This window comes from Carcharodon carcharias, chromosome 16, assembly GCF_017639515.1.
Source record: "Carcharodon carcharias isolate sCarCar2 chromosome 16, sCarCar2.pri, whole genome shotgun sequence".
NCBI classification, from domain to species: domain Eukaryota; kingdom Metazoa; phylum Chordata; class Chondrichthyes; order Lamniformes; family Lamnidae; genus Carcharodon; species Carcharodon carcharias.
The window spans coordinates 70,672,957-70,689,657 of NC_054482.1; the positions used below are offsets into that span (position 1 = coordinate 70,672,957).

Below are 16,701 nucleotides of genomic sequence, written 5' to 3' on the forward strand. Positions count from 1 at the left end.
CTCTAGTGGGGGTGGGGGGAGCATAAAAGATTTAAAAATATTTTAAAATAATGGAAATAGGTGGGAAAAGAAAATTCTATATAATTTATTGGAAAAAACAAAAGGAAGGGGGAAGAAACAGAAAGGGAGTGGGGATGGAGGCGGGAGTTCAGGACCTAAAGTTGTTGAATTCAACATTCAGTCCGGAAGGCTGTAAAGTGCCTAGTCGGAAGATGAGGTGTTGTTCTTCCAGTTTGCGTTGGGCTTCACTGGAACAATGCAGCAAGCCAAGGACAGACATGTGGGCAAGAGAGCAAGGTGGAGTGTTAAAATGGCAAGCAACAGGGAGTGGTAAACCTCGGTTAAGGAAGAAGGAGGACATGTCAGAGGAACTATTTTTGAAGGTAGCATCATCGGAACAGATGCAACGGAGGGTCATCCTTGCGGACAGACCGCAGGTGTTCTGCAAAGCAGTTGCCCAGTTTACGTTTGGTCTCTCCAATGTAGAGGAGACCACATTGGGAGCAACGAATACAGTAGACTAAGTTGGGGGAAATGCAAGTGAAATGCTGCTTCGCTTGAAAGGAGTGTTTGGGCCCTTGGACGGTGAGGAGAGAGGAAATGAAGGGGCAGGTGTTACATATTTTGTGTGGGCTTGGGGTGGTGCCATAGGTGGGGGTTGAGGAGTGGACCAAGGTGTCCCGGAGGGAATGATCCCTACGGAATGCCGACAGGGGGTTGAAGGGAAGATGTGTTTGGTGGTGGCATCATGCTGGAGTTGGCGGAAATGGCGGAGGATGATCCTTTGAATGTGGAGGCTGGTGGGGTGATAAGTGAGGACAAGGGGGACCCTATCATTTTTCTGGGAGGGAGAAGGCGTGAGGGCGGATGCACGGGAGATGGGCCGGACACGGTTGAGGGCTCTGTCAACGACCGTGGGTGGAAAACCTCGGTTAAGGAAGAAGGAGGACATGTCAGAGGAACTATTTTTGAAGGTAGCATCATCGGAACAGATGCGACGGAGGCGAAGGAACTGAGAGAATGGGATGGAGTCCTTACAGGAAGCGGGGTGTGAGCAGCTGTAGTCAAGGTAGCTGTGGGAGTCGGTAGGCTTGTAAGGGATATTGGTGAACAGTCTATCACCAGAGATTGAGACAGAAAGGTCAAGGAAGGGAAGGGAAGTGTCAGAGATGGACCACGTGAAAATGATGGAGGGGTGGAGATTGGAAGCAAAATTAATAAATTTTTCCAAGTCCCGACGAGAGCATGAAGCAGCACCGAAGTAATCATCGATGTACCAGAGAAAGAATTGTGGAAGGGGGCCGGAGTAGGACTGGAACAAGGAATGTTCATTAGGGGACTCACTAACAGCAAACAGTAAAAATGAAATACCTTTATCCCAATCATTAGAGAATTCCTGACAATAAGCTTTAGTCATGGTTTTTTAAGTTTGATGCTATCTTTCTAGTGTTCCTTGCGATTGTAGATGATAAGCTGAAGATTTAAATTGTTTTATTCCCAAACTATTCATTATTTCTTTAAATGTCTGTGACGTAAAATTTGAGCCTTTATTCAATTGTATTTCCTTGGGTAATCCATGCCTCGTAAAGAATTGAACCGACTTTTCCACTTCCATTTTCTCCGTAATCTTCCCCAAAGGCACTGTCCCAGGAAATCTTCTTGGAACGTCCATAATTGTTAAAAGGTACTGATTCCCACTTCTGGTTTTAGCTAGGAGTCCCACATATGGCAAAATGGTCTATTAAGACCCTGTTAAATAGTTCTTCAAGAGCTGGTATCGGAATTAAGGGTGCAGGTTTAATTAACGCTTGGAGTTTCCCCACTACCTGACATGCATGACTTGTCTAGCAGAATTTAACCACATCTTTATGCAATCCAGGCCAATAAAAATGGCCTGTATTTTCCTCATACCTAAATAGCCTACCATTGGAATTTTGTGAGCCACTCATAAAATTTCATTCTGATACCCAGATGGAACTACCACCTGAAGAACTACTGCCCATTCCTCATCGACGGGTATTTGAAGTGGTCTCCATTTCCTTATTAGCACTTTGTCTTTTAAATAATAACACTCAGGTGTTTGTTCTGATTCAGTCTCTGAGTAGACCATTTGATACAGCTCTCTCAATTCAGGATCAGCCTGTTGCATTTCTACTAAAGAAGATGCGCTAAACATGTCAGCCTCATTCTCTTTACATTCCTCTTTATTGCAAGTTTTCAAAAAATAGTTTCAGATGGCTGAATTTCTACATTATCTCACTTTTGTACAGTTTCTTCTTCTTCTTGTCTAATTTTATGGGCCTGACAGAGTCAGGAAACAATGCAGTGTGTTCCTTCTGTAGCGTCTCAGTTTCTCTCCTTTCCACTGGTTGTTCCAACACCCTCAGCGAGGCTAATATTTTTGCACCAGCTAAGTCATTCCCCGAGGTAAAGTCAATTCCTTCTATAGGGATTTGATGCACCACTCCAGCTGCAACTTCTTCACTAAGTCATTCTTTAATCCAACTCGATATAATGGAATGAGTTTACAATCTCCATGTATACCTACAATTAATATTTTTTCCTTCATTAGCTCCTCTGGAATTCAAATTGTAACATCAGCCAACATCAGTGTGTTCCAGTGTCTCTCAATATCTTTACTGGTTTGCCACCTTAATTAGAAGAATAAAGGAATGCCTCTCCTCCATAAACAAAATCTTTAAACCTTTCCACAACTTGTTTACTTATTTTCGTGGAGGAGTAAGGGAACTCATCTCCCTTTGAGATAACACATCCAGAACCTTTAGTAGCCTGACTCTCTTTAACAGTATTCAAGGAAAGATTTTCTTGACCATCCTGAGCCATACCCTTCTTCCTAACAGGGACACATTTCACCTGTACCACTGCTACGATTTTAATACCCATTTCCTTTGCTGATACAACCTTTTCTGAGGATTCTTTATGCGTTCTTACTACTGCAATAGGTGTCCCATTTAATTTCCAGCAATTACTTTTAGTATCTCCAGTTTTATTACAATGGAAACATAGTATTTTCTTTACATCACTTTTCGGTTCTAGCCTATCTCCTTCTGTTTGTTGCCTAGAACTTGTACCTTTTCCATCACCAAATTTTCTATTCCTCCTGTTTCCTTGTTGATTCCCATATGACCATTTTGACATATGTAACTGTCTGTGTAAGATATCATAGATATCAGGCAAAACTGCTGCTTCTCATATACTTGATACTTGACGTTCATCTGGAATGCTATTTCGGAATTCTTCCATAATCATGATTTCCCTCACATTCTCAAAAGTTTTCTCGAATTTCAGTGATTGAAACCATTGATCACAAAGCATTTATTTTTCTCTTTCAAATTCTACAAATGTCTGATTGGGTTTCTTTCTTATGGTCCTCAACTTTAATTGATAAGCTTCAGGGACAAGCTCATAAGCATTGAGTTCTGCTATCTTAATTACTTCTGTCATGAAAATATAATAATTTTCATAACATTATTGTGATTTATGTAAAGGTAGGTTAATGGGGGGGGGGGTTGCATTAGTTTCTCTGTGTGGATGTGTGTGTGTGGGTGATTTAATTGAATTGGAGACAGCTGGTCTCTAGCTTCTGAGTTATCAAAAGGGAAGCTAGATTTGAAATGCTAAATATGTAAACATGGCTGAAGTTTTATAGAATGTGAGGTGTGAGGAAAATCTGCATTTTAGATAAATTACAGTAGTTTGAATTTCAAAGAGGTGGTAGGATGTTACACCTAGCTAAAAGAAGCTAAACCAAACAGTGTGTTTATTTTTCCCAAAGGTTACTGATAATATGAGTACTATGAAAGATGTATATTATGAGAAAAATAAAGTTGTAAAGACATATTGGAGCAATGGAATTTACATTAAGAAGGGAGAAACATGTATAAAGTTATGTGTAAGGGGGAAGGTCTTCTAAGGTCTAACACAAGTGTGAAAAGCCTCCAGCTTCTGTTCATCAAGTCGCTGCCTACAAGAACCAAAGCTAAGAAAACTCAATTTGAATATCACTGTCCAGGGTATTGTATGCTTTGCCTGGGTCTGTTAAACTTATGTTTTGTTTTACTGTTGCCTTAACGGAGTTGTAACTGGGAGCCAGATTAATTAGGAGATTTAGGAGTTATTATAGTTGTAATTTAGAGACCTATGTGAGCACTTAAAATCTTTTCTTTTATTAATAAATGTTTAATTTAGTTTTGCAAAAAACCTCTAAGTCTTGGTAGACTTATTACTACTGAATTCAAGGCACGCATCTCAAAATAAAACACAAATTGCAAAACAGTAGTGGCAGCTGTTTCAAGTTTCCCTCTGGGATTTGAGCAGTTTGGCATTCACCATCCGCTGTGCCATAACACTTTGTAGTCTGCAGACTGTTCCTCTGACAAACTAGTGTGCACATTCACAGCTGTACCTGACAGGACACTTTGTAACACTGAGGTCCAAGCATCTTTTGGCCACTTCAACTTCACAGCTATCTTTTCAAATGGGGTGAAATATCTTTCAACTCCATCCTCTGTAAATGTAGGCACTAAATGAAGATTTTTATTAAATCAGATTCCTCAGTGGAATTGGAATCATCTTCTGAACCACTTTCTTCCATCATTTTAAACTTATCCCTAGCCAATGCATGCTGTCTGAGCTCTTTCTCTCTTTGAAATTCAAGCTCAAGCTTTCACATTTCCATTTCTTTCAATCTTTCTTTTTCTTTCTCTTTTTCCAATTCAAGCTTTTTCATTTCCATTTCTTTTTCCTTTTCGAATGAGTTTTTTCATTTCTATTTCTTTTGCTCTTTTTCTTTTTCCTTTCTTTCTCATGCAATTTTTTTCATTTCTCTGTCTTTTGCTAATTCGACCTCTTTCATTTCTCTTTCCTTCTCTTTCTCCTCCAATTCAAGTTTTTCATCTCTTTTTCTATCTCAAGTTGCTTCATTTGCAACTGAATTTTTGCTATCTCTAACATCACAGCAATTTCAGGTGTCTTTTCTTTTAATTCTAAAGGTTGGAGAATTACTTTAAAAATATCATCATTACAAAATCCTGCTTTTATTTCTAACTTCAATTTATCTTCCAACTCTCTTAGTTTAGTCAAGGATTTTGAGTAATCTACTTATACATCTTTTATTCCCAGAAAATTCTTAGCAACAGTCAAAGCCATTTTGAATTCCAAACTGTGTATTACTTTACAGTAAATCCTTTTCCTATGCACAGTAACTTCATGTCCTTGGGCTAAATTCTCCGGTCGCGAGCGGGGGTGGGGCATGCTCACGAACACATAAAATGATGCGCGGTTATGTCGGGCGGGTGTCCCAACGTCACCGCACGTCGTTTAGATTTTCAGTTCAGCGGGCGCGCAGCCAGGTTGGTTGCGCGCCCGCCGAACTGTCAAAGGCCTATTAAGGCCATTTAAAACCTAACTAACTCAATTAAATGAGCTGCCTGTCCAACCTTAAGTTTGGTGGGCAGATGAAGAGCCCAAGTGGCCTTCACATTTTTCACGAAACCTCATCCACAGGCAGGATCAGGTTTCATGAAGTGTTTTAAAAGCTAATAAAAATTTTTACATTAATTCTTTGACATGTCCCAGCTCATGTGACAGGGTCACATGAGGGAACATGTTTTAAAAGTTTTTTTTCTCCTTTATTTCATTTTACACATGTCAAACTAACCTCCCCGAGGCACCTCTGTGCCTCAGGGAGGCTTCTGTACTCTTCCGCGCGCATGTGCGAAAGAGCACAGGAAATGTCTCAGGGAATTCCCCCTGCCTGCACAGAGAGTGCTGAGCGTTTCCAGACGAGCATCACGATGGGTGGGCCTTAATTGGCCTGCCCACGTAAAATAGCAGCGCGGCCTCCATCGGGGGGGGGGGGCGCGATTTGTTTTGCGCCCACCACCGCCCAACACCCATCAACAGGGGGAAAATTTTTCCTCTTGTTTCTTTAAAGATTCTCAGATCCCACTTAAATTCAAGGATTCTAATCCTGGACTGGCCCCCGCTTTGCTATGATCAGAGCTGATGGTATTACTGGACAAGTCAGTTTCCAGAATGGAACCTGGCTTGATAGACCATAATTTTTTAAAACTTTTTTTTAACCCGCAGAGGATACTAACCAAAACAGATTTACAGGAGTCTGCTGTTGACTTTTTAACAAAAAGATAAAACATTTATTAAACTAGAAACATTAAATATATTATACTAGATTACAAAAAGGTTGGAAACATTTCAATACAGACACCAAGAAAAAGATGATTCAAACTCACATTATCCCTTCTATCCCAACAATACCCTTACAGATCCAACACGCCAGTGAAGTGGTATCACTATTTCCAGAGCGAGGCTACAACTGGTTCGGTTGCAGAGGCTTCTTTTCCAGTGGACTTTTTTGAACATTCAAAGGAAGTCCTTCCACAATTGGTATCCTCCTTGAGATATCCAGAAAGCTCATTCTAAATTCACTTTAACTTTAGAGCAATACATCTGAGTTCTTTAAGCACATTTCCTCAGCAATCTGGCATAATTTCCAGCTAGACAGACCTTTTTTGTCTTCACTCTGTGGTATTCACATACTAACTGAACTAATATTTGCCTTTCTGCCTCTCCCTGTGTCTCTGTGGGTCTCATTTGCTGAACCACTGTTGTTAGGCAATAGCACAGTTTTTTTCCTACTTTTTATGTTTGTTTTAACTCCCTAAACTACTAACCTCTTGGTAACCCATCCCTTCACTTCAAAAGTCGTAAAACCTCATTAAAAATGCATGGATACAAACAGGGCCTGGAAACTTCCTGGCTCCATCTCAAAACAAAACTCTAAAATGTAACCAAACCCAGGTTTCACCTTCCTTAAGCACAAATAAAAAAGTATAAATTAAACTTAAAGCTATATCGTGTTCTGAACACCCACATATACAAATATAACTTACATAAAACTATATCTAGTTCCTAACATTAAAATGATTCCATTCTCAGCACAAACAGTACAAACTTCAAATTTTTAAAAAAATAAACCAGTAATGCATGTGATGTTACTGAACTGAAGAAGCTTATTTTTTAACTGAAATACAATTAATCAATGCTCACCTCATATTCTATTTGTGCAAGGTCAAGTGGACATTCTTTGATTATTGAGGTTGTTGAGAATTCCAGTCTGGGAGCTATACCCTGAAGGCGAAAAGACCAGATGATATCAGAGACCAGAATCTCTTTCACATATGCACTTTCATGCAGAAAAATAAAAACATAGGATTATCAGGACATCTGCAATTACTCGGACTGAACTGATCTCCTTTAAATCATATTTCTCAATTACAGAAAAATGATAAGGTCAAAGTTTCAACTGGCACTCCAAGACTTGACTACAAACATTAGGCTGACATTAGAGCGTAGTGCTGAAGGATTGTCTTTGGATTGAGATTTTAAATCAAGGTTCCAACTGCTAATTAAGGTAAACTACAGATAGTGCCATGGCAATATTTAAAGAACAAAGTGTTCTCCCAGTATTGTAGCCAAGATGCTTCCCTCTCACCATTACCAAATAATACCAATTAAATTGTTTATCTCATTTGCTGTTTTGGGGCTATGTTATGCGCAACCTGGCTCCAATCTGCCTTTATGTCACAGTAACTACACTTCTTAAAAATAATAGTACACATCTTGGAACTCTCTCCCTTAACAGCATTGTGGGTGTACCTACACCACATGGACTGAAGCAGTTCAAGAATGCAGCTCACCACTACCTTCTCAAGGACAATTAGTGATGAGTAATAAATGCTGGCCTAATCAGCGACGCCTGCATCCCATGAATGTATTTTTAAAAATCTAGTGCATGGGTGGGATTTCCATTCAGGGGTCGGAACACCGATGTTGCAGTCACTTCCAGGTTCCAACCCTGCTTACTCGTCATAATTTCCATATGAGAAGAAACTAATTGGCTCTAAAGAAGAGTCCTATGGACTCAAAATGTTAACTCTCTCTCTCCACAGATGCTGCCAAGCCTGCTAAGTTTTTCCAGCATTTTCTGTTTTTATTCAGATTTCCAGCATCCGCAGTATTTTGCTTTTATTTTGGCCTGGAGTGACGTCACTGCCCAATCTGCAGCAACAAACACAGGAAGGAGACAAGACATAGGCAGTAACAAGCCCATTTTAAAGGACGGGTAACAGCTATTGTTGAGGCTGCCATTTGTCCAAGGAATGGAAAAAGAATTGGAGCAGAGGGGATTGAGGGGGGAGCCCCCCCCCAACCTTCCTCGACCCCCGTGCCTCAATGGAGGTGTTGCAGAAGGCAATGACTGAGCACAGAAACATCCTGTTCCCTGCCTGCCACTGGTGCAAGGAATTATGGAGCGGATGCCAGTTGCTCCCCAGCTAGTGCTCCTCTCCAGTGAGCAAGGGCACCATGAAAGGGCTCATGTGGCTCCATCACTATCTTCATCTGCTCCCATGCCTCTTCCAACAGGTGCAACATCTGTGGAGTCACACCCTGTGACTGAGGCTGCCCCCACAGTGATGCTGCTGCAGCAACCTTTGGAGGTGCCCTTACCCCACCAGCACCTCCACACCGAAGCCGAGGACCATGGGTATCTCAGGCCCAGACAGGTGCTCGCAAGCAGTGTGCCTCACCTCTTCCTCAGTCACAGGTGGGGCACCACGCATGAGTGGCTGTGAGCGCAGGCCACCACATTGGTAATGTCACTCAGTGCGTCACTTAGATGTGTCTGCTATAAATAATATCACACCATGCTTTGATAAAGCACTGAGCATGTTGTTGCACTAAATCAGACTTGTATGTCTTTATTTCATCATGGTGACAGTTGCCAGGAACCCACGGATAACCTTCGATGATGGGAGAGAAGTTAGCGACCATCTGGCTGGACAGACAAAAGCCTTATGTGGCACTGACACTCCGACATGTCCAGGTAGCTTCTCCATTGGCAATATGGCTGTCAAATAGTTGCAATATCCTGGGAATATGACACAATGCTATGTAAATGCAAGTTCTTTTGTTAGTGCCAGGACTCAACAAAAGTACAGGAATAAATATTTGCACTCACAAGAACTAAGGGGTTGAATTTGTAAGGGACTCTCCAAATTATCTGCAATAACTTTGGTAGAAGAACTGTAGAAATTGTGTTTATGCTGTTTCTCCAAGATTTCTGCAAATCTTCTATTGACGTTACAGTGGATAATCTGAAAACTCACCACAACTTCAATCCTTAAGTCTTTAGGGTGATGATACCTTCCCCAATTTTTTTTATGTCCCTCACCCAAATTGCTGTGATGGTAATATTGCCTTTATTATTACATCCCACCTTAGTCTGTCCCTCACTCTTCTGGCAACTTATCCTCTTCTACCCGTTTTCTTTTGCTTAAAAACCTTGCTCTCTACTCTCACCCAAGTCTAACACCAGGTTTCTCATTGAGATACCCTTACTGCTTTTTTTCCACAGCTACTGCTGAGTGAGTTCAACCTTTATCTCAATTCACTTCTCTCCTGAGTTCACTGTCCTTCTATCCTTCCTTAACCTCTCCCTCCATATGAACTCTTCTACTCATACTAATGGCCAACTTCTCGACCTCTGCATCTCAGTTGCTCTCTGTATTCTCTTTGTCTAAAACACAAGGACATCTTTGATTACGTTTCTGTTTCCTTCTCCATTCACATCCTCCTCCGAACCCTACTTCCTTCTGTATCTGCCACTGAAAAAATCTTTCCCCAAGTCACTTGGAACTGCACTTTCAAACTCCCAGAAACTTTTCATCCTCTATTCACTGTCAAACAATAGTTACCAATCTGCTCGATCACACCTTCATCTCCATTTTGGTCTCCTAGACCCAACAAAATCCTTATGCTTTCTTTCCCACTTTGACTTTTCCCTTTAATACCATCATTGCCTTTGGCATCCATCAGAAACTCCATTCCTTGGCACCAATTCCATCCCACTGGTCATTCTCTCAGGCTGAACCAGACTGAATCATCAGCATCCTGTTTGATACTGAGCCAAGCCTCTGAATCCATATCATCAAAACCACCTACTTCCAGTTCCATAATTTTGCCCATCTGCTGCTGAAATCCTTGTCTGTGTTTATGCTAACTCCTGATGTGACCGTTCAAATGCTCTCCTGCCCAAACTCCCATCTTTCACTGGCCACAAACTTAAGTTTATCCAAAACTCTGATGCCCGTATCCTAACTTACACCAGGTCTCTTTCATCCATCACCACTGTACTTGCTGACCTACACTGACTTTCAATCCAGTTGCACCTCAATGTTAGAACTCTCATCCTCATGTTCAAATCCCTCCAAGACCTCACCCCTCTCTATGCCTGTGACCTTCTACAGCTCTGCAAACCTTCAGGAATTCTGCATTCCACCAACTCCAGTTTTTGTGCACCCCCACTTCCTTTGACCTCACCAATGGTGGACCTGCCTTCAGGTATCTAAGCCCTACATTCTGAAATTCTCTCCCTAACCCTTCCTCCTCTCAATTCTCCTTTAGGACCTTCCTTAAAACTTACTTCTTTGACCAATCTTTGGTTAGCTGTCATGATGTCTTCTTCTTTGACCAGCTGTCAATTTTTGTCTGATTACCCTCTGTAAGCTGCCTTGGAATTTTTTAAGCTACATTAAAGGTTCTGTATAAATGCAAGTTGTAGTGATAGTATTGTGGCTATAAATTATACCAATATGAACAGGAGTCAGAGAGCTCTAAAATACTTTAATTTTATATTTTTCTGATGATCAGTTAACTTTTATGCGCCTTTATGGCAACCAATTAACTAGAGTTGCTAAAAATAACATAGGTTAACAAAACCAAAGTGAGAATGATACTGTGGAGTTACTAGCCACAAAATTCTTGGTCAGTTGTTGCACCACTGGAAGTGGAACAAGGCAAGACTTTCATTTTCAACTGGTCCAGATCCTGAATCTGTCAACAAATCTCGGTAAACTGCAAAATAACATGTTGTTTTTGCACAACTGCAGTGCCTGTCCCAGCACTTCACCAGGTGAAGTGTACAAAAGAAGAGCTGAAAGATTCCAAACTTAACTCTCAGCCTCAAAACACAACAATTCATTGCCACAGAAAAACATACAAAAAAAGTGATGGGTCTCACTTTTGTCAGGATGTAAAGCAGGTGTACCAAGCATAGGAGGTAACTGAGGCACAACTGGAGGAATTTAGAGCATCTAAATAATGTAAAGAATTAAAAAGGCGAATGAAATGTTAGCCTTTTGTCAAAGAGCTGGAATACAAAGGGGTGGGAGTAATGCTACAATTATATAAGGCTCAGTAGGATCTTATTTAGATTACAACATGCAGTTCAGTAACAAACCTCAGGAAGGAATATGTTGGACTTGCAGGGGTGCAGTCCAAATTCACCAGAATCACTAGGCCACAAGACTTAAATTATGAGGATAGGTTGCATGGACTAGGCTTGCATTTCTATGAGCATAGAAAATGAATTGAGATTTAAGATTATTAAAGGAGTCAATAGGGCAGAAGAAAGCTGTTTGCTCCAATTACGGGAGTCTAAAGCAAAGAGGCATAAAAGTAAAATTAAAGTTAGGTCATTCAGGGGTGATATCAGGAAGCAACTCTTCACACAAAGGGCAGTGGAAACTAGCAACTCTCTTCCCTAAAAAGTTGTTCAGGCTAGGTCAATTGAAAATTACAAAACTGAGGTTGATAGGTCACAGGCCTGAAATGTTAACTCTGTTTATCTCTCCTGTTACATGCCCCATGGAGACCAATAACATATAAAAAAAAGATGAATTTTCCAGCAATCAACGGAAAGAATCGCACATAAGGTTTCACATTTTAAGACGTCCATTGTAACAAACAAACTAAAATCAACATACATTAAGCATTATTTAACAGGTAATGTACCAATGTGCAGAAAAGTACTTTCCCCTTAACTAATTAACTCAATCGAAAATACAATCCATTTATACATTATACCATGTTCTCAGCAGATATGTAACCTTGTAGATTAAGTGCAGAATTTTCTGTTCTGGAGACTCAGTGAGGTGGTGGGCGGGATAAGCAATGCGTTTTCCACCGGGTGACGGAGCAGGTTCTCACGCTTGATTGTACACTTGGAATCTCATTAATTACGCATCAGCGAGCCGCTCACCAAATCACATGGCAGAGCGGGCACTGATTCGTCCATTCCATGGTCGCCTTACGGGGTCGAAGGTCCTGGCGCCATATTTAAACACCACCTGAACGCACATATTCACTCTCTGCAGCCCAGCTGTGTGATCTGGATGTTCTACGATGGTCCCATGGAGTAAGAAGCCATGCACCCCAAGGTTCAGCCACGACTTCTGATGGCTGTCCTCAATGCCATCTGCAAATGCCTTGATGTCCTCTTCCCAAGGGATGGAACCAGGAGGTCCACCAACCTCACCCTTGCCGATCTGGGAGGGGGTCGCAACAGAGGCCTGTGTTGTTGGGACCCAAAAGAGAAATGTCCTGCAGTGCAGGAAGAGGATGAATGATCTAATCCACTCCACCAGGGTAAGTTAACTTCCTGCATGCTTCCCAACCTCTCCTCCATCCCTTCTCATCACATTCCATCCAATTGTTTTCATGCAGGCCAAGCTAGCCCATAAACGGAAGGAGAGTTCCCAGACGGGAGGAGGGACAGTGGACATCCAGGAGCTCACCCAGCAACCCACTGTGGATGAGCCCTCCATTAGTTGACCACATCCTGACCATCAGTGAGTGACATGCAATTTTGCATTCTGCCTGCTCATGAACAAAATCTATCTCCTGTCTCTTAGGCACGGGATGCAAACATAGTCCAGCTTGACCATCCACTCCAGCCCCCAGTCCATCTCAGATGAAGACCCATCACAGTGTTCACCTGCACCTTCCATCAGCGCAGAGACACACGGCTCAGTGGGTCCTAGACTTAGATTAGGTTCAGGGTCACTTTCTGAAGAACACCTCATTGACACGCCTCCACTGCAGTCGGAGGCAATGACAGTCCAGATCTCTGATGATGATTCCCTGGAAACAGCCATTGCCCACGTGTTGGAGAAGCAAAGGCAGGCAAAGTTGAAAGAGGCAGTCAACAAACACGAGCAAAGGAAGGAAGAGCCCTTCTGCGTTCCAGGTGATGCTGTGGCTCTAACATGGGAAAGGTGCTAGTCGCCTTGGAGATCATAGTCCATCAGGTTCTGCTGGATTTGCGCTTGGACCTGCATTCCATCGGTCTAGGCATAGGTGCGATCCATCAGTGGTTAGATGAGATCTTTAGGGGGACTGGCAGGGAATGGCCTCCCAGTCCACGTGGATCAGATCCTCCTGCAGAATGTGGCAGATATGAGCCACCACATCTCCTGACAAACGTAGATGTGTGTGACAGTGTATCTCGCTCAGCTCCAGTTAAGAGACATCTTTGACATACCCTTGGTCACACCAGTTGCCTTCATGGGATGGGTCTGACCTCCTCAGCTTCTGGGTCTTCGTGGGGCACCCCTGGACCATGCACCTCAGGCCATGGCTCTTCTCTAAGATGTGCATTGGGCACTTCTTCTGCTCCTCAATCTGAACACTGCCATCAAGAAGGCACCATTGACCAGAGCCTCTATTCTGCAATCCTGCTGCTTTATGTGGACAGATAAATCCAAGACATGAATGTAGCTTACCCAACAATTACAAACCTCCTGGTTCCAAGCCACAAAGCCACTACCATACCCTTGAGTTGCACTTGTGCTATCTGCCTTTCCCTGTTCCATTCCTGTAGCTGAGGCGCTCCCTCACTAATCATAGGTTTCTAAGAAGCCATCCCAACAACTTGACGTCTTAATCCCATATACGATGGAAGAGGGTTGAGCATAGCCATGTAATTTTGAGTCTCATTAAGGCACTCATATGCTACCTATTTTGGATTTGAGATTACCCCTGCCTTGCACTTTTGGAATGACTGGATGGCTTGTGCCCTGTGACTCATGTCAAATGGACAATGCAGTTTGCAGGGTTTGACAAAGCTTTTTGCATATACCCAGCAGCTGTGCTCCCTGAATGGCTGGCTGCCTCTTCCCTTCTCACATTCCTCTGACAGTTAAATGCTAACCTCTAATATGACCCCAATGCCTAGTGTAGTCTCATGTTCAAGCGAATAATGAGTCACTGATTGCAACTCCAGCTTTTCAATAAAGTCTTCATGAGTTCTCTCAGCTGAGCCTTCAACTCCATGTTGAAATTCTAATAAATATGAGGTTTCCCCTGAAAGGGCCCCAGAGTCGAGGTGTGGATTCCTCCAACACTGCCTCAGATTCCTCCTATGATTCTTTTCAAGCTTCATTTTTAAACTGCGTTAATATTTGGGCTCTCAGCATGGTGGTGCTGCAGCTTCGACCCTCCCCCATCACCAATCATCCTGGAACACCACAATGTACAGGTAGATCTCCCTCCCGTCACTCTTCAGCCTCCCCCAGTAACCCTGAAGCCCATTGCAATTGCTGTCTACTTTTATAGGTAACTTAATTTTGTGACTTAAAACTTATAAGCTGCAAGCGCTTAAGAAACTGGCAACATGCTCAACAAATGATTAGACAGCTGCCAGTCATCAAGTTAAAAATACATTTCCTTTCTACTGCAAGCAATTAGTGAAGATAACCAGAGGAAGCAGAACTAATGTGGACAGTGAGGTGGATGAAACATTCACATTTGAAATAATTAAGTTATTATATTATTTTGTAGATGGTACGATATCATTTATTGAAAACTTCTATAGTAAGTCTAATTATGCACAAAGTCCTTGCTCTGCTTCTCTTGTATAGTATTAACCATATACTTCAAAGAATCATAGAATTGTAACAGCACAGAATGAAGTCATTCAGCCCACCGTGTCTGTATCGCTTCTCTGCAAGTGCAACTCAGTTCCTCTGGCTCTTCCCCATAGCTCTGCAAATCTTTGCTCTTCAGAGTTTGAAAGCCACAATTGAACTTGCCTCCACCACATTCTCAGGCAGTGCATTCCAGATCCTAATCACTTGCTGTGTTAAAAAAAAGCTTTTCGTCATGTCGCCTCTGGTTCTTTTACCAATCTCTTTGAATCGATGACCTCTGGTTTTGATCTTAGCTCCACTGGGAAGTTTCTTCCTATCTACTCTGTCCAGATCCCTAATGATTTTGAAAACCTCTGTTATATAACTAATTTTATCAGACTTTGGACACATTATATATACTTAGTTACTGAGATAAGTGATAAACTGCTTTGGGCTTTATTAATAAAACATGTTTTATTTAAAAATGACGGAACTTTCAACAAAATATTTATTTACATTAATAAGGCATGTGGTCAATTATATATACTTAGTTACTGAGATAAGTGATAAACTGACCACATGCCTTATTAATGTAAATAAATATTTTGTTGAAAGTTCCGTCATTTTTAAATAAAACATGTTTTATTAATAAAGCCCAAAGCAGGGGCTCCAAAATAAAACCTATAAAGGTAGACAAATCAGCTTTGTGAAATTAAAGTAAACTAACCACAGAGCAATTAAACATTAAGAATATTACATTTTGATTTTTTTTACAAACCTGTTGTAGTCTACAATATAACTCAAAAGAATATGTTGCTCAAAACAAGACAGTTACAGTCACTAATCTCTAGTTCTTATTTATTTTTGACAACTTTACGTTGGTCAAGGTGAGTCATAGTCCTGGGCTGACATCTCTTTCCTCTACAGCAGGATCACAGCACGGAAACCATCCTCCTCACCCCCTTTAGCTATCTTGTTGAACCACCAACATTAAATTTAGAGATTCTGAACTGAAGCATAAACATTATCATCTAATTAATAGGGGATCCTTGAATCATGTCAATGTATTAACTCATATATCTTAATTTCAAAAGCTTATATCTACACTTTGTAAAACCTTATTCACATTGCAATTACTGTCACATTTTTGTGTCAACCATTGTAAATTCTGATTCAGTTTTGCATTTGTAAACTCATTCCACAAATTACTTGATACTAGTTTTTAACTGTACTTGAAATTCTGTTTTCCATGTTTTGGATCCACCCATGATTACATATATCTCCAACACATTCAGCATTCCTTGAATCACTGCATTTCCTACTTCCTGAGATTCACGTTCAACACCATACACCGCCACATGCATGCTCTCAAATTCTCTTCAGCAGCACTGATTCATTCTGTCTCAAAGTTGCCCTGGACACAGTTCTATTTCATCCTTCGGTTGAAGTGACAATTCTAACAAAATCCTTTTTTATTCTTTTCAGTTGTCAAGAACTATAAGCTTCAACTACTCTGGCTCGCTGAATACTTCTTGCCTTTAACTCTGATGCCATTCCTCCTTCCAATCACATCTCTTGTTGCATTTTCACTATCCCCTCTGACTTTTGTCTCTCAGGTCGAGAATGATCAGTCCTCGGTAAAGCCCTCAGCTTATGCTGTCAACTCAGTGAATTTTTGAGTGTGGCATAATTCTGAACTCTTTTACCCTCACCTTCATGCCCACTTCTTTGGCCAGGAACTTTCCCCCCACCACCCACCACAAACGATCCTATCTCCCAACATCAGAATTCTCAATCCTTTCCTCAGTGTCCCACTTCAGCTCTTAGGCCGTTCCTCCTTTTTAAATATCAGAACAGCAACTCTTCCCTCGCTCACCAAATTTTCACCAAATTAAGGGAACACAAACCATGC

The 16,701-nt window shown here is 41.5% G+C and overlaps 1 protein-coding gene across 3 annotated transcripts in view; it reads right to left on the bottom strand.

The window, feature by feature from the left end:
- The window catches only part of spata6 (spermatogenesis associated 6), a 135,346-nt gene that overhangs the window by 84,919 nt on the left and 33,726 nt on the right, over positions 1–16,701 (bottom strand). For all 3 annotated transcript variants that reach the window (XM_041208689.1, XM_041208688.1, XM_041208687.1), the window contains exon 6: positions 7,090–7,170. In XM_041208689.1, the coding sequence (XP_041064623.1) occupies positions 7,090–7,170 (81 nt within the window). The remainder of the gene's footprint in view (positions 1–7,089; positions 7,171–16,701) is intronic.